Genomic DNA, 18,489 nt, shown 5'->3' with positions numbered 1-18,489 from the left:
GCCCGAACGGCTTCGGGAAGCGCCGGAAAGGCCCGAATGGGTTCGGGAAGCTCCATCCCGAGCTCCAGCCCCACTCAGGACACATCGCTATGGGGGGGATGTCACCCCCCCCCCCGTTTATTTTGGAGACATTTGGGGACTTTGTGGGACATTTTGGGACAATGGGGACATTTGGGGACATTTTGGACATTGGGGACATTGCGGGGGTTAGGGACACTGGGGACATTTGGGGACATTTTGGACATTGGGGACATGGGTATATGGAAATGAAGGGGGACATTTGGGGACACTAAGGACATTGGGGATTTTGGGGAGTTTGGGGACATTTGGGGACACTAAGGACGTTGGGGATTTTGGGGACTTTGGTGACATTGGGGACATATGGGGACATATGGGGACATTGAGGACATTGGGGATTTTGGGGACATTGGGGACATTTGGGGGATTGGGGACATTTGGGGACACTAAGGACATTGGGGATTTTGGGGACTTTTGGGGGACATTGGGGACATTTGGTGACATCGGTGCCACGGGTGTCACCTCCCCGCCGAGGGCCACAGGCGCTGGCAGAGCCCCCCGATGACAAAGGCCACCAGGGCCATCCCCGCCATGTCCTCCACGCTGGGCCCGCTGTCACCTGCGGGGGGACAGTGGGGACACGTCAGCGACACCCCCAGGTGGCACCGAGCCCGTCCTGGTGTCACCAACCCTGTCCCTGTATCCCCAACCCTGTCCTTGATGTCCCCAACCCCATTCCTGATGTCCCAAACCCTGTCCATGATGTCCCCAGCCTTGTCCCCAATTCCATCCCACGTGTCCCCAACCCCATCCTTGATGTCCCCAACCCCATTCATGATGTCACCAACCCTGCCCAATGTCCCCAGCCCTGTCCTTGATGTCCCTGACTCCAATCCTGGTGTCCCAAGACCCTCCAAACCCTGCTCCTGATGTCCCCAATGTCCCCAACCTCGCTCCTGATGTCCCCAGCTCCATCCCAGGTGTCCCCAACTCCATCCTCAATGTCCCCAGGTGTCCCCAGCCCCGTCCCTGCTGTCCCCAGCCCTGCTCCTGATGTCCCCAATGTCTCCATCTCCAATCCTGGTGTCCCAAGACCCTCCAAACCCTGTCCCTGGTGTCCTTAACTTTGTCCCTGATGTCCCCAGGTGTGTCCCCAGGTGTCCCCAATGACCCAAACCCTGTCCCCAATGTTCCCAGGTATCCCCAAGCCCTGTCCCTGATGTCCCCAACTCCATCCCACCTGTCCCCAACTCTGTCCCTAATGTCCCCAGCCCCAATCCTGGTGTCCCAAGACCCTCCAAACCCTGGTCCTGGTGTCCTTAACTTTGTCCCTGATGTCCCCAGGTGTGTCCCCAGGTGTCTCAAATGTCCCCAAAACACATCCCAGGTGCATCCCCAGGTGTCCCCTCACCTGCCACGGGCACGGTGACCCTCAATGGCACGTCCCAGGCCACATGTGTCACTAGGCAGCTGGAGCTGTCCCCAATGTCCCAAACCCCATCCCAGGTGTGTCCCTAATGTCCCTAACCCTGTCCTCAATGTCCCCAATGTCCCAAACCCCATCCCAGGTGTGTCCCCTCACCTGCCACCCACACGGTGACCCTCAGTGGCACATCCCAGGCCACATGTGTCACTAGGCAGCTGGAGCTGTCCGAGTGTCCCCAAATCCTGTCCCCAGTGACCCAAACCCCATCCCAGGTGTGTCCCCAATGTCCCAAACCCTGTCCCAAATGTCCCCAGTGTCCCCAACCCCATCCCAGGTGTGTCCCCAATGTCCCTAACCCTGTCCCAAATGTCCCCAATGTCCCAAACCCCATCCCAGGTGTGTCCCTAATGTCCCTAACCCTGTCCCAAATGTCCCCAATGTCCCAAACCCCATCCCAGGTGTGTCCCTAATGTCCCTAACCCTGTCCCAAATGTCCCCAATGTCCCAAACCCCATCCCAGGTGTGTCCCTAATGTCCCTAACCCTGTCCCCAATGTCCCCAATGTCCCAAACCCCATCCCAGGTGTGTCCCCTCACCTGCCACCTGCACGGTGACCCTCAGTGGCGCGTCCCACGCCGCGTGCGTCACCAGGCAGCTGGAGCTGTCCCCAAACCCCATCCCAGGTGGGTTCCCAATGTCCCAAACCCTGTCCCCAATGTCCCCAGTGTCCCTAAACCCGGTCCCAGGTGGGTCCCCAATGTCCCTAACCCTGTCCCAAATGTCCCCAGTGTCCCCAAACCCCATCCCAGGTGTGTCCCCATGTGTCCCCAATGTCCCCAGGTGTGTCCCCTCACCTGCCACGTGCACGGTGACCCTCAGTGGCGCGTCCCACGCCGCGTGTGTCACCAGGCAGCTGTAGCTGTCCCCAATGTCCCCAATGTCCCAAACCCCATCCCAGGTGTGTCCCCTCACCTGCCACGTGCACGGTGACCCTCAGTGGCGCGTCCCACGCCGCGTGTGTCACCAGGCAGCTGTAGCTGTCCCCCGCTGTCCCCGCGGCCACGCTCAGCCCCGCGCTCCGGCTGAAGGTGCCGTCGGCCGCGCGCCGGTGCCCCGAGCTCCAGCTCAGCCCCGCGGCGCCGTCCCCAGGGCTGCTGGCACTGTCCCCAGGGCTGCTGGCACTGTCCCCAGGGGCGGCGGCGGCGGTGGCACCCTCGGGTGTCACCGGGCGTGGCCGCGGGTCCCCCCGGGCCTGGCGCTCCCAGCGGATCCCAACGTCCAGAGGGAAAAACCCGACGGCGTCGCAGCGGAGCCGGGCTGGGACACCCGGGGACAGCACGGAGGGGACCAGGGACACCTGGGGAGGGGCTGGGGACAGACAGATGGACATTAGGGACACCTGGGGAGGGGCTGGGGACACGGGGACACCCAGTTAGGGACACTGGGAGGGGACTTGGATGGACTGGGATGGACTGGGAGAGACTGGGAGCTGGGCTGGGACACCCGGGGACAGCACGGAGGGGACCAGGGACACCTGGGGAGGGGCTGGGGACAGACAGACGGACACTTAGGGACACTGGGAGGGGACTGGGGACACCCAGTTAGGGACACTGGGAGGGGCTGAGATGGACTGGGATGGACTGGGAGAGACTGGGATGGACTAGAACAGACTGGGAGTGAACTGGGATGGACTGGGAATGGACTGGTATGGACTGAGAGGGACTGGGAATAGACTGGGAGGAACTGGGGACAGACAGACAGGGACACTGGGAGGGGATTGGGAGGGACTGGGATGGACTGGGAGGGACTGGGAGGGACTGGGAATGGACTGGGACAGACTGGGAGCCACTGGGAAATGGACTGGGAGGGACTGGGAGGGGACTGGGCACAGAGAAGGGCACTGGGACACACTGGGAACCCCTCCCAAGCCCCGCCCACCCCTCCCAAGCCCCGCCCACCCCTGCCGGCACTGACCAATCACGTTCATGTGCAGCACCTGCTGCAGCTGCCCGAGGGGCGTGGCCACGGAGCAGATGAAGGAGCCGTCATCGGACACCGAGAGCGGCGGCAGCTGCAGAGAGACCTGCACAGCGCCCCCTGGCGGCTGGGAGGAACAGCGAGGGACTGGGATGGACTGGGAGGGACTGGCATGGACTGGGATAGACTGGGAGGGGACAGGGAATGGACCGAGAGGGACTGGGATGGACCTGGGTGAGCCTGGATGGGACTAGGAGGGAGTGGGAGGGAATGGGATGGACTGGGAGGGAACTGGGAATGGACTGGGAATAGACTGGGAGGGACTGGGAATGGACTGGGAGGGGATTGGGAATGGACTGGGAGGGACTGGGAGCCACTGGGAGGGACTGGGAACAGGCTGTTCCATCCCCACAGCGCCCCCTAGTGGCCCGGGAGGACCAACGGCGCCTCCCGGTGTCCCCACATGGAACTGCAGCCGGGTTTCTGTGGACTGGAATGGACTGGGAAACACTGGGAGCCACTGGGAATGGACTGGGATGGACTGGGAGGGACTGGGAATGGACTGGGAATGGACTGGGAGCCACTGGGAACGGACTGGGAGGGACTGGGATGGAACTGGGAGGGACTGGGATGGACTGGGAGGGAACTGGGAATGGACTGCGACAGACAGGGAGTGACTGGGAATAGACTGGGAATGAACTGGGAGGGACTGGGAACCGGCTGTTCCACACCCACAGCGCCCTCTGGTGGCCAGGAGGACCGAGCCTATCCACTTGTACTGGCGCCCCCTAGCGGCTGGGAGGACCAACAGCGCCTCCCGGTGTTCCCACACAGAACTGCAGCTGGGTTCTGAGAACTGGGAGCCACTGGGAATGGACTGGGAGGGACTGGGAGGGACTGGGAATGGACTGGGAGTGGATTGGGAATGGACTGGAATGGACTGGGAATAGACTGGGAGCCACTGGGAGGGACTGGGAGCCACTGGGAGGGACTGGGAATGGAGTGGGAGCCACTGGGAGGGTCTGGGCACCGGCTGTTCCATACCCACAGCGCCCCCTAGCGGCCAGGAGGAGCAACGGCGCCTCCCGGTGTCCCCACACCGAATCACCCACACCTGTGTCCCCTCCCCTGTGTCCCCTCACCTGTGTCCCGGCGGTGTCCCCGTGTCCCCCCAGCAGCAGCAGCACCCCCGGCGCCGCCTCGGTGACGCGGTTGGCGGCCGAGTCGAAGGCCAGCAGGCGCCGGGTGGCGCCGTCGCGGTGCCGCAGCCACTCCAGGGTGAAGGGGACCCCCGGGGCGGGGGGGGTGAAGGAGCAGTGCAGGGTCTGGGGGGTCCCCAGGAGCCCCCGCAGCCTCGGGGTCAGCGTGGAGATGGCCAGGGAGGCTGCGGGGACAGGGACGGGGACAGGGCGGGGTTAGGGGGGGACAAAGGGGACGTTTGGGGACATTGGGGACATTGGGGGGACATTGGGGACAATGGGGGCAACGGGGGGGACATTGGGGATATTGGGGACAATGGGGACATTGGACAAATGGAGACAATGAGGGGACATTTGGGACATGGGGACATTGGGGACACAGAGACAATGAGGGGACATTGGGGACAATGGGGACTGTGGGACACTGGGGACATTTGGGGGGGCTGGGGGGGCATGGGGACGTTGGGGGGATTGGGGATGTTAGAGACGATAGGGACAATGGGGACAGTGGGGACAATGGGGACATTGAGGACACTGGGGACGCTGGGGACAAGGGGACATTGGGGCATTTGGGACATTGGGAGGTGGGAGGACATTGGGGACATTTGGGGACATTGGGGGGATTGGGGATGCTAGGGACGATGGGGACAATGGGGGCAATGGGGACATTGGGGACACTTGGGCATCGGGGATATTACAGACATTGGGGACATTGGGACATTTGGGACAAGGGGACATTGGGGCATTTGGGACAATGGGGGGATTGGGGATGTGAGGGACGATGGGGACATTGGGGGGACATTGGGGACATTGGGGACAAAGGGACATTGGGGCATTCGGGATATTACGGACAATGGAGACATTGGGGGGACATTGGGGACAACGGGGGGACATCTGGGACATTGAGGGGACATTGAGGAGGACACAAGGACACAGGGATGGGGTGACACTGCGGGCGACACATGGGGGGACATTTGGGGCCATGGGGGCACACAGGTGACACACAGGTGACAACGACGCACAGGTGACAATGACACACAGGTGACAATGACACACACAGGTGACAATGACACAATGACACACATGTGACACACACAGGTGACAATGACACACAGGTGACAATGACACACATGTGACAATGTCACAAGTGACCATGACACACAAGTGACACACAGGTGACAACACAGGTGACAATGACACACAGGTGACAGTGACACAGGTGACAATGACACAGGTGACAATGACACACAGGTGACAATGACACAGGTGACACAGGTGACAACAATACAGGTGACAATGACACAATGACACACAGGTGACAATGACAAAGGTGACAATGACACACAGGTGACAACACAGGTGACAACAACACACAGGTGACAATGACACACAAGTGACCATGACACGCAAGTGACACACAGGTGACAACACAGGTGACAATGACACAGGTGACACACACAGGTGACAATGACACAGGTGACAATGAGGCACAGGTGACACACAGGTGACAATGACACACAGGTGACAATGACAGGCAATGACACACCAGTGACAATGACACAGGTGACAACGACACACAGGTGACACACAGGTGACAGTGACAGACAATGACATACACCAGTGACAATGACACAGGTGACAACAACACACAGGTGGCAATGACACACAGGTGACAACGACTAAATGACATACATGTGGCACACAGGTGACAATGACACACAGGTGACACACACAGGTGACAGTGACACACAGGAGACAATGACACACATGGGACACTCACAGGTGACACACACAGGTGACAATGACACACATGTGACACTCACAGGTGACAACGCCCCACGTGTGTCCCCCTCTCACCGTTGACCCTGGCCGTGTCCCCCGCCGTTGTCACCTGGTGCAGCAGCACCGTCCCCTCCCTTTGCGGTGTCCCCAGGGCCAGCAGCCACCAGCGCGTGCCCAGCCCCGGGTGGCAGCGCGGGGACGGCCCCGGGGGCGGCGGCAGCAGCGGCTCCGTGGGGCTCAGCTCGCACCGGGGGGGCGCCAACGAGGGACCCCAGAAACCCTGCAGCACCCCCAGAGCGTCTGGGGGGGGAAAGGAGGGGGTGGGATAGAGGAAATTCCCAAAAATACCCCAAAATCCCCCCAAAAATACCCCCCAAAATCCCCCCAGAAACCCTGCAGCACCCCCAGAGCGTCTGGGGGAAATGGAGGGGGTGAGATACAGGAACTCCCCAAAAATACCCCAAAATCCCCCCAAAAATACCCCCCAAAATCCCCCCAGAAACCCTGCAGCACCCCCAGAGCGTCTGGGGGGGGAAAGGGACGGGGTGAGATACAGGAACTCCCCAAAAATACCCCAAAACTGCCCCAAAATCCCCCCAAAAATACCCCAAAATCCCCCCCAAAAAATACCCCAAAACTGCCCCAAAATCCCCTCAGAAACCCTGCAGCACCCCCAGAGCGTCTGGGGGGGGAAATGGAGGGGGTGGGATAGAGGAAATTCCCAAAAATACCCCAAAATCCCCCCCAAAAATACCCCCCAAAAATACCCCAAATCCCCCCCAAAATACCCCAAAACAGCCCCAAAAAATACCCCAAAACAGCCCCAAACACCCCCCAAAAATACCCCAAAATCCCCCCAAAAGATACCCCAAAAGTGCCCCAAAATCCCCCCAGAAACCCTGCAGCACCCCCAGAGTGTCTGGGGGAAATGGAGGGGGTGGGATAGAGGAAATTCCCAAAAATACCCCAAAATCCCCCCAAAAATACCCCCCAAAATCCCCCCAGAAACCCTGCAGCACCCCCAGAGCGTCTGGGGGGGGAAAGGGACGGGGTGGGATACAGGGACGCCCCCAAAAATAAATACCCCAAAACTGCCCCAAAATCCCCCCAAAAATCCCCCAAAATCCCCCCCAAAAAATACCCCAAAACTGCCCCAAAATCCCCTCAGAAATCCTGCAGCACCCCCAGAGCGTCTGGGGGAAATGGAGGGGGGTGGGATAGAGGAAATTCCCAAAAATACCCCAAAATCCCCCCAAAAATCCCCCCCAAAAGATACCCCAAAAGTGCCCCAAAAATACCCCAGAAACCCTGCAGCACCCCCAGAGCGTCTGGGGGGGGAAAGGGAGGGGGTGGGATAGAGGAAATTCCCAAAAATACCCCAAAATCCCCCCAAAAATACCCCCCAAAATCCCCCCAGAAACCCTGCAGCACCCCCAGAGTGTCTGGGGGAAATGGAGGGGGTGGGATAGAGGAAATTCCCAAAAATACCCCAAAATCCCCCCAAAAATACCCCCCAAAAATACCCCAAATCCCCCCCAAAATACCCCAAAACAGCCCCAAAAAATACCCCAAAACAGCCCCAAACACCCCCCAAAAATACCCCAAAATCCCCCCAAAAAACACCCCAAAACTGCCCCAAAATCCCCCCAGAAACCCTGCAGCACCCCCAGAGCGTCTGGGGGAAATGGAGGGGGTGGGATAGAGGAAATTCCCAAAAATACCCCCAAAACCACCCCGAAAATACCCCAAACCGCCCCATACACCGCCCAAAATCCCCCAAAAATACCCCAAACACCCGCCAAAAATCCCCCCCAAAATCCCCCAAACACTCCCCAAAACTGCCCCAAATACCCCCCAGGAAATCCCCAAAACAGCTCCAAACACCCCGCCAAAAATCCCCCAAAACTGCCCCAAAATCCCTCAAAAAATCCCCCGAAACTGCCCCAAAATCCCCCCAAAAATCCCCCAAAACTGCCCCAAATACCCCCAGAAACCCGGCAGGACCCCCAGAGAGTCTGGGGGGGAAAAGGGAGGGGGTGAGATACAGGGACATCCCCCAAAAATACCCCCCAAAAAATATCCCAAAACTGCCCCAAAATCCCCCCAAAAATCCCCAAAACTGCCCCAAAAAATCCCCCCAAAACAGCCCCAAACACCTGCAAAAATCCCCCAAAACTGCCCAAACATCCCCAAGAAATCCCCAAACACCCCCCTAAAAATCCCCCAAACAGCAGCCCCCAGGAACTCCCCAAAAATCCCCCAAAACTGCCCCAAAAAATCCCCCAAAACAGCCCCAAAAACTTCCTCAAACATTCCCAAAATTCCCCCCCAAACAGCCCCAAACCCCCCCAAAATCCCCTCCAGGACCCCCCAAAAAGTGCCCCAAAAATTCTCCCAACCCGTCCAAAATTACCTAAAAATTGCCCCCAGAACCCCCCAAAATTGCCCCAAAACCCCAAAAAATGCCCCCAAATCCCTCCCAGGACCCCCCAAAAATCGCCCCCAAAACTCCCCAGAAACCCCCAAAAATCGGCCCCCAAAACCCCCCAGGATCCCCTCAATTCCCCAAAAATCGCCCCCAAAACCCCCCCAAAATCCCCCTAAATGGGTCGGGGATCTCTCACCGATGACGTCGAAGGTGTTTTGGGGGTCCCGGAGGGTCTCGGGTGCGGGGGGCCCCGGGACCCCCCAAAATTGCCCCAAAAACCCCCAAAAATGCCCCCAAATCCCTCCCAAGACCCCCCAAAAAATCGCCCCCAAAACTCCCCCAGAAATCGCCTCCAAAACCCCCCAAAATCCCCCCCAAATTGGGTCGGGGGTCTCTCACCGATGACGTCGAAGGTGTTCTGGGGGTCCGGGGGGGTCTCGGGGTGCGGGGGGGCCCCGGGACCCCCCAAAAAGCGGAGCAGGGCCCCGCGGGGGGAGGGGGCGCCGCGCCGGTCCAGCAGGGGGCAGCGCAGGGCGGGGGGCGGCTCCCCAAAAACCGCGACCCCTCCCCAAATATGGAACAGACCTGGAGGGGGGGGGGGGGGGGAGAAAACAGGGGTTTGGGGGGAGTCCTGAGGGGAGTTTGGGGATTTGGGGTGATTTTGGGGGGTCCTGGGGGGTTTAGGACATTTTAAGGGGGGGGGGGGGTTGGGGGTCCTGGGGGGGTTTTGCGGGCTTTGGGGGGTCCTGGAGGGGTCTGGGGAGATTTGGGGGAGATTTGGGGGATTTGGGGAGATTTTGGGCGTCCGGGGGGGATTTTGGGGGATCGAGGGAGGATTTGGGGGGTCCTGGAGGAATTTGGGGGGTCTTGGAGGGGTTTGGGAGATTTTGGGGGGATTTGGGGGTTCCTGGATAAATCTGGGGGGGTCTTGCAGGGGTTTTTGGGGAATCTGGGGGGCCCTGGGGGGTTTGGGGAGATTTTGGGGGGGATTTGGGGGGTCCTGGAGGAATTTGGGAGGGTCTTGCAGGGGTTCAGGGGGGATTTGGGGGGATTTTGGGGGGAATTTGGGAAGATTTGGCCTTATTTGGGGGGTCCTGGGGGGGTATTGGCAGGATTTGGGGGGATTTGGGGATTCTGGGGGGTCCCGGAGGGATTTGGGGGGGTCCTGGGATTTGGGGGGACTTGAGGGGGTCTGGGGAGGATTTGGGGGAGTTTGGGGGGTCCTGGGACAATTTGGGGCGTCCTGGGGGGGTTTTGGGGTCCTGAGGATCCTGGAAAGGATTTGGGGATATTGGGGGTCCTGGGGGGAATCTGGTGGAGTTCGGGGGGGGGGTTTGGGGGTCCTGAGGGTCCTGGGGGGATTTGGGGGGTCCTCGGGGGTTTGGGGGGTCCTGGGGGGTTTTGGGGGGTCGCAGAGGGGTCCTGGACAGGATTTGAGGGTTTGGGGGAGCCTTGGAAAGATTTAGGGTTGCCGGGGGGGGGGGGGGGTTTGGGGGTACCGGGGGAAATTTTGGGGCGGTTTTAGGGTGGAAACCGAAATTTGGGAAATTTTGGGTCAGGAATTTGGGGGTCCGGATTCCCGATTTTTGGGTTTCCCGGATTTTGGGGAGTCCCGATTTTTGGGGTTTCCGCGTTTGGGCCGTCCCGATTTTTGGGGTTTTCCCGGATTTTTTGGGGGGATTTCCCAGATTTGGGGTCGGGGAGGGTTCCGGGGTTGGGATCCGCCGGAATTTGGGGTTTGGGGGAAATTTTGGGGTCCCGATTTTGGGGGTTTTGGGCCCCTCCTCACCCGCCAGCAGCAGCCGCGCTCCCGCCATCGCTTTCGCTTTCGCTTCGGGCCACGCCCACCGCCCCAAAAACCCGCCCCAAAACCCCAAAATCCTCCAAAACCGCCCCAAAATTCCCTTCAGCGGCTTCGGCTGCGCTCCGAACCCCAAAATTCCCCTCAGGCACCCCAAAAATTCAGGGTCAAACCCTCAAATTTCCCCTAAATTTCCCCCTCAGGGGCGCTGGCCACGCCCACAGAGCTCTGGTCACGCCCCCACACCAAATCCACCCCCAAACCCCAAAATTACCCCAAAACTGCCCCAAAATTCCCCGCAGGGCTTCGGCCGCGCTCCGAACCCCAAAATTCCCCTAAGGAACCCCAAAATTTCGCGCTCAAACCTCAAATTCCCCCCAAATTTCCCCCTCAGGGGCGCTGGCCACGCCCATGAAACTCTGGCCGCGCCCCCACCTCAAATCGACCCAAAATTGCCCCAAAACCGCCCCAAAATTCCCCGCAGGGACTTCAGCCGCGCTCCGAACCCCAAAATTCCCCTCAGGAACCCCAAAAATTCGGGGTCAAACCCTCAAATTTCCCCCCTCAGGGGCGCTGGCCACGCCCCCACTCCAAATCCACCCCAAAACCCCAAAATGCCCCAAAACCGCCCGAAAATTCCCCGCAGGGCTTCGACCGCGCTCCGAACCCCAAAATTCCCCTCAAGAACCCCAAAATTTCGGGGTCAAACCTCAAATTTCCCCCCAAATTCCCCCCTCAGGGGCGCTGGCCACGCCCCCAGCCCCAAATCCACCCAAAATCGCCCCTAATCACCCCAAAATTCCCTTGACGCGCTCCGGCCTCAATCTCAGATCCCAAAATCTCCAAAATCACCCCAAAACTCCCCTCAGCCGCCTGGGCCACGCCCTCACACCCCAAATTTCCATGTAGGGGATTTGGCCACGCCCCATTTTTCCATTTAAGGCGTTTGGCCCGCCCCCAAGGCTGCGACCACGCCCCCAGCGTTGAAAATTCCCAAATTTTGGGGGATTTGGACCCAAATCCAGCGGGATTTTTGGGGTCTGGGGTGTCGGGGGGGTCCCCAAATTTTTTTGGGGGGTTCCTCAAATTTTTGGGGTTCTCAGGACCCCCAAATTCCCCCCAAAATTTGGAAACTGAATTTGAATAAAAGGCAAAAATCTGGATTCTGTGGCATTTTTGTGGAATTTAATTGGGATTTTTGGGACTGGGGGAGATCCAGGATTTTGGGGGGGCCCCCAAATTATTTTTGGGGGTCCCCAAAAATTTCTGGGGTGCCCAGGACCCCCAACATTCGGGAATTTAATGTGAATATTAGTCCAAAATTCGAAATTTGGAGCATTTTTGTGGAATTTAATTGGGATTTTTGGGACTGGGGGGGGTCCAGGATTTTGGATGTTCCCCAAATTTTTTTGGGGGGGGGGGTTCCTCAAATTTTTGGGGTGCTGTGGACACCCAAATTTGGGAACTGAACATGAACATAACACAAAAATTCAGATTTTGGGGCATTTTTGTGGAATTTTATTGGGATTTTTGGGACTGGGGGGGGTCCAAGATTTTGGGGGGGGGTCCCCAAATTTTTTTTGAGGGGGGTCCCCAAAATTTTGGGGGTGTCAGGGCTTGGCCTGGAGCTCCTGCTGGAGGCGCCCCAGGAGCTCGCGCTGCTGCTCCGAGCGCCGCTCCAGCTCCTGCATCTGCTGCTCGTAGCGCTTCCTAAATGGGGAAAAAATGGGGTGAAAAACGGGGATTTGGGGCAAAAATGAGAATTTGGGGGGAGAAATGGGGATTTTGTGGGGAAAAATGGGATTTGGGCAAAAATGGGGATTTTTTGGGAAAACTCCAGCCATTTTCCCCTCACTTTTCCCCATTTCCCCCCAGTTTTTCCCTTTCTTTCCTCAAATTTTCCATTTTTCCCCTTGATTTTTCCTCCCATATTTCTCCATTTTTCCCAATTTTTTTTCATTTTTTCCCCATTTATCTCCATTTTTGCCCAAATTCCCATTTTTCACCCCAAACCAAACCCACATCTCCCCTGTGATGCATTCCCACAATTTCCCCATTTTTCCCAATTTCCCCCCCATTTTTCCCAATTTCCCCCCCATTTTTCCCAATTTCCCCCTAAATTTTCCCAATTTTTCCCCATTTTTCCCCATTTTTGCCCAAAATCCCCGTTTTTCACCCCAAACCAGACCCACATTTCCCCGCTGATGTGCTCAGCCATTTTCCCCATTTTTCCTCCCATTTTCCCCCCATTTTTCCCCATTTCCCCTCATTTTTCCCAATTTCCCCCCAAATTTTCCCAAATTTCCCAATTTTTCCCCATTTTACCCCATTTTTGCCCAAAATCCCCATTTTTCCCCCAAACCAGACCCACATTTCCCCGCTGATGTGCTCCAGCCATTTTCCCCATTTTTCCCTTGATTTTTCCTCCCAGTTTCCCCCCATTTTCCCTCATTTTTTCCATTTTCCCTCATTTTTTTCCCTTTATTTCCTTAAATTTTCCCAATTTTTTCCCAATTTTCCCCAATTTTCCTCATTTTTGCCCAAAATCCCGTTTTTCCCCCCAAACCGCACCCACATTTCCCCGCTGATGTACTCCAGCCGTTTCCCCACGGTGTTTTTGGCCTCCTCCAGGTCCTGCTTGACCAAAACGGGGCCCAAAAGCTTAAAAATGGTGGTGGACTCGTCCAGCAAATTCAGCTCCTGAAAATTGGGGAGAAAAATCCAAATTTTGGGAAAAGGGGAGAAAAAAATTGGGGTTTTTTGGGTGGGGAAATGGGAAAAAAATGGGGAATTTAGGAAAAAAAATTGGGATTTTTTCAGGGAAAATGGGATTTTTTTTGGTGGAAAAAGGGAGAGTTTTGGGGGAAAAAAGGGATTTTTGGAGAGGAAAAAGGGGTGAAAATGGGGATTTTTGGGTTTCTTAGAGGGCAGATTTTGGGTTATTTTTGGGGCAGTTTGGGGTTATTTTTGGGGCAGTTTTTGGGTCATTTTTGGGCTATTTTTGGGGCAGTTTTGGGTTCTTTTTGGGGCAGTTTTTGGGTTATTTTTGGGGGCAGTTTTTGGGTCATTTTTGGGCTATTTTTGGGGCAGTTTTGGGTTCTTTTTGGGGCAGTTTTTGGGTTATTTTTGGGGCATTTTCCGAGGCAGTTTTAGGTTATTTTTAGGTTAGTTTTGGGGCAGTTTTTGGGTTATTTTTGGGGCATTTTTGGGGCATTTTCTGGGCCAGTTTTGGGTTATTTTTGGGCAGTTTTGGGTTATTTTGGGGCATTTTTTGGGGCAGTTTTTGGGTTATTTTTGGGGCATTTTTTGGGGCAGTTTTAGGTTATTTTTAGGTTATTTTTGGGCAGTTTTGGGTTATTTTGGGGGCAGTTTTGAAGCATTTTTGGGGCAGTTTTAGGTTATTGTTAGGTTATATTTTGGGCATTTTTGGGCATTTTCCGGGCAGTTTTAGGTCATTTTCAGGTCATTTTTGGGATTATTTTTGGGGCAGTTTTGGGTCATTTTCAGGTCATTTTTGGGGTTATTTTTGGGGCATTTTCTGGGCAGTTTTTGGTTATTTTAGGTTATTTTTGGGGTTATTTTGGGGGCAGTTTTGGAGCATTTTCAGGGCAGTATTGGGGCATTTTCTGGGGCAGTTTTGGGTTTATTTTTGGGCAGTTTTGGGGCATTTTCTGGGGCAGTTTTAGGTCATTTTTAGGTTATTTTTGGGCATTTTCAGGGCATTTTTGGGTTATTTCTGGGGTAGTTTTGGGTTATTTTCAGGTTATTTTTGGAGCGGTTTTGGGGCATTTTTTGGGACATTTTCAGGGTTATTTTTGGGGCATTTTCTGGGCAGTTTTAGGTCATTTTCAGGTCATTTCTGGGTTATTTTTGGGCAGCTTTGGGTCATTTTCAGGTGATTTTTGGGGTGATTTGGCGCCCCCCCACGCACCTCCTGCACGATGTTGTTCTCCGTCAGCTGCGTCTCCAGTTTCTGCCGCGCCGCCACCGCCCGGCCCAGCTCTGGGACAGGGGGGACCCCAAAACCGCGGCTCAGGGGGGGCCCCAAAACCCAACACAGCCCAGGGACCCCCCCCAAAAAATAACGGGGGGACCCAGAGGGGTTTGGAGGGTCTGGAGGGGTTTTTGAGGAGGGGTTTGGGGGTCCCAGGGGATTTTGAGGGGGGATTTCGGGGGGTCTGGAGGATTTTTGGGGAGTCCTGAGGGGATTTTGGGGATCCCAAAGGGTTTTGCGGGGGAATTTTGGGGGTTCCAAAGGAATTTTGGGGGTCCCTGGAGATTTTTGGGGGATTTTGAGGGGTCTGGAGGATTCTGGGGTCCCTGGAGATTTTGGGGTCTTAAAGGAGATCTGGAGGATTTTTGGGGTCCAGGATATTTTTGGGGAGGTTTTGGGGGGATCCCTGGAGATTTTTTGGGGAATTTTGGGGGGTCTAGAGAATTTTTGGGGGTCCCAGGAGGTTTTTGAGGGATTTTGGGGGTCCCAGGAGATTTCTGGGGGTCCCTGGAGATTTTTGGGGGGAATTTTGGGGGTCTGGAGGATTTTTGGGGGTCCCAGGAGGATTTTGAGGGATTTTGGGGTTCCCGAGGGAATTCTGGGGTTCCAGGGGGGATTTTTGGGGGATTTTGGGTTTTTTGGGTCTCACCTTTCTGTAACTGCTGATATTTCTCCAGCTCCCCCTGGAGCTTCTTCTGCAGCGGCTCCGCCATTGGGGGGGGGCGCTTTTTTTTGGGGGAGAATTTTGGGAATTTTGGGTCACCCCCCCCGAACCCCCAAATACCCCCCATGACCCCTCAGGGATCGCCCCAAAAAATTTCCAAAAATCCTCCCCCCGAAAAATCCAACCCACGTCCCTCCAAACCCCCCAGAACCCCCCAAAATCCCCTCGGGACCCCAAAAATCCCCTCGGGACCCCAAAAATTCCCCCAGGACCCCCAAATCCCCCTCAGGACCCCCAAATTCCCTCCAGGACCCCCAAATCAGGACCCCCAAATCCCCCTCAGGACCCCCAAATTCCCTCCAGGACCCCCAAATCTCCTCCTGTCCTCTCCAAAGCCTTCCAGGAGCCTCCCAGATTTCCCTGCCAGACCCCAAACTTTTCAAATCCCCCCAAAATCCCCCCAAAATCCCCCCAAAATCCCCCCCAATTTCCCCTCCCCCACCCCCGTTTTTCACCCTCCGCTCCGCGCGCGGCTCCAACGCTTCAGGCCACGCCTACTCAGCTATGCGCATGCGCCACACACCCGGAAACCACGCCCCTCACACCAAACCACGCCCGTTTCCCCCCATATTTGGACATCACCCCTCAGCGCTGGCCACGCCCCCCTCGCGGCGCCGCGGCCGCGGCCCGCGCTCCCCCCCCCCTTCCACCGGGGGGGATTTTGGGGGGAATTTTGGGGTTTTTGGGGCCGCCGGAGGTGAGAGAAAGGCGGGGAGGCTCCGGGATGGGCCCGAGGCGGCGGCGATGGCGGCGGAGGGCGGCGAAGGCGGCGCTGGCGGCGCTGGGGGTGGCGGTGCTGGCGCTGCTGGCAGCGGCCGGGCCGAGGAGCTGCTGGCGGCGGCCATGGCGGCCTGGGGGGAGGGGCGGGGGACCTGGGGGGAGGGGGGGCATGGGGACGAGTGGGGGATGGGCGTGGGGGGCGAGGGGGATGGGAACGAGTGGGGGATGGGCGTGGGGGGCGAGGGGATGGGAATTGGGGCGGTGGGTTTGTGAATGGGGGGCGTGGGAACGGGGCGGGGTTTGCGAATTCGGGCTCGGGGGTTTGTGAATGGGGGGCGTGGGAACGGGGCGGGGTTTGCGAATGGGGGCGCGTGGTTTGTGAATGGGGAGGGCGCGGGCGTCCCCAATGAGGGCGCGGGCGGCGGGAAATGGGGTCGGGGGTCCTCAATGGGAGCTCGAAGATCACGAGTGGGGGTCCCTGGGTGGAACTGGGGGTCGTGGAGGTGCCATTGGGGGTCCCGGGTTGGAAATTGGGGGTCCCGGGGGTGCCATTGGGGGTCCCGGTGCCGTAACCGGGGGTTCCCCCGCCGCCCCCCGCCTGCCTGGCGCTGCTCTCGGGGGGGCTCCGCCGATCTCCCCTCTCCCCTTTTGGGGTCCCCCGCGCCCCCCCCAGGTGCTGCTGTCGCCGCCCCCGTGCGCGCCCCCCCCGCCCCGTTCCTGCTGATCCTCGTGCCCAGCGCGCCCCCGCACCTGCAGCGCCGCCTCGCCGTGCGCGACACCTGGGGCGGGCCCTGGGCGGGCTCGGGCGCGCCCCCCGCCCGCACCGTGTTCGTGCTGGGGACCCCCCGCGACCCCCGCGAGCAGCGGGAGCTGCTGGCCGAGTCGCGACGGCACGGCGACATCCTGCAGGGCGACTTCGCCGACAGCTACGCCAACCTGACCCGCAAGACGCTGCTGCTGCTGCGCTGGGCCCGCGCCTGCTGCGCGGCCGCGCCCTTCCTGCTCAAAGCCGACGACGACGTCTTCGTCAACGTGCCCGCTGTCGCGACATACCTGGCGACGTGGCGCGACGCGCCCGCGCGGCTCTACCTGGGCCGCGTGCACTGGCGGGTGGCGCCCAACCGCGACCCGCGGAGCCGGCACTATGTCGCGGAGGAGCTGTACCCGCTGTCGCGATACCCGCCCTACTGCAGCGGCACGGCGTACGTGCTGTCGCGGCGGGCGGCGGGCGCGGTGCTGCGGGCGGGGTTCCGGGGGGTCCCGGTGGGGTTTGCCGGAGGATGTGTGGGTGGGGGTCGCGGCGCGGCGGGCGGGGGTCTGGGCGCGGCACTCGGCGCGGTTCGGGGGCTCGCTGCGGTTCCCGCCCCGAGCGCTGCTGCCTGGCCCGGGCGCTGCTCAGCGCGCACCGCGTGCGGCCCCGGGAGCTGCGCGGGGTTTGGGGGCGCCTCCCGGGGGTCGCCGGGGAGTGCGGGGGACTCTGGGCCCTGCTGGGGGTGCTGCGGTGCCGGGTGATGGCCCTGGGGGAGGGGCTGTGGGGAGGGGGCGGCGGGGATCCGAGTGACGTCATGGGAAGGGGGACTCCCCCCTCCTTCTGCCTTGCCGGGAAGGTGTGTTGGAGGGTGACGTCGCGGGAGTGACGTCATGGGACGGGGGAATCCCTGTCCTCCTCCCCTCTCCCCCCATGGAGACTGGCGTTGGGGGTGACGTCATGGGAAGGGGGAAACCGCCCCCATTCACCCCTGTGGGGGCGTTGTAGTTGGGGTGACGTCATGGGGAGTGACGTCATAGGAAGGGGGAATCTCCCTCCTTCTCCCCTCCCCATGGAGACTGGAGTGGAGGGTGACGTCATGGGAAGTGACGTCATGAGAGGAGGGGAATCCCGCTCCCTCTCCCCTTCCCCGGAGGGTGTATCGGAGGTGACGTCATGAGAGCAGGAATCCCCCATGGACACTAATTGGGGCGGTGACCTCATTAGTGGGGGAATCCCCTCCTCCTCCCTTCCCTGGAGAGTGTATTGGAGGTGACGTCATGGGAAGTGACGTCATCAGCGGGGGAATCCCCCTCCACCCCACTCCCGGTGGGGACGCAGTGGCTGGGGATGACGTCATGGCGTTGTGATGTCATCGGGAGTGACGTCACGAGCGGAGCCTGTGTGGGGACACGGGTGTGACACCGAGCTGGGACAGTGACACCGATGGCACCTGGTGTGACACCGCTGTCACCCGGACCTGGCACAATGACGTGGCTGTCACCTGGATGTCGCCTGGCTGTGACACAAGGACACCAATGTGACACCGATGTCACCTGGATGTCACCTGGACCCTGTGTGGGTGGCACCAATGCCACCTGGACCTGGCACAGTGACACCGATGTCACCTGGACCTGATACAATGACACCGATGTCACCTGGATGTGACACC

At 58.7% G+C, this 18,489-nt stretch overlaps 2 protein-coding genes across 2 annotated transcripts; both read right to left on the bottom strand.

Annotated features, from left to right (window-relative positions):
• Window positions 1-514: 514 nt before the first annotated feature.
• Window positions 515-10,647, bottom strand: TAPBPL (TAP binding protein like). Its single transcript, XM_054295468.1, has 8 exons — window positions 10,620-10,647; window positions 9,230-9,415; window positions 6,478-6,702; window positions 4,609-4,805; window positions 3,419-3,548; window positions 2,428-2,812; window positions 2,041-2,174; window positions 515-637 (listed from the first exon to the last, which is right to left on the bottom strand). Exons 1-8 carry the CDS (start codon window positions 10,645-10,647, stop codon window positions 537-539), a joined length of 1,386 nt encoding a protein of 461 aa, XP_054151443.1. The 3' UTR covers window positions 515-536.
• Window positions 10,648-12,162: 1,515 nt separating this feature from the next.
• Window positions 12,163-15,342, bottom strand: LOC128950604 (prefoldin subunit 6-like). Its single transcript, XM_054295469.1, has 4 exons — window positions 15,275-15,342; window positions 14,563-14,633; window positions 13,207-13,331; window positions 12,163-12,341 (listed from the first exon to the last, which is right to left on the bottom strand). The coding sequence occupies exons 1-4, from the start codon at window positions 15,336-15,338 to the stop codon at window positions 12,242-12,244; spliced, it is 360 nt and encodes a 119-aa protein (XP_054151444.1). The 5' UTR covers window positions 15,339-15,342; the 3' UTR covers window positions 12,163-12,241.
• Window positions 15,343-18,489: the final 3,147 nt, after the last annotated feature.

The sequence above is a fragment of the Melozone crissalis genome, unplaced genomic scaffold (assembly GCF_028551555.1).
Source record: "Melozone crissalis strain CALT ecotype California unplaced genomic scaffold, PUWL_Pcris_2 ptg000764l_1, whole genome shotgun sequence".
Taxonomy (NCBI): domain Eukaryota; kingdom Metazoa; phylum Chordata; class Aves; order Passeriformes; family Passerellidae; genus Melozone; species Melozone crissalis.
This window is presented reverse-complemented; position numbering and strand designations above follow the sequence as displayed.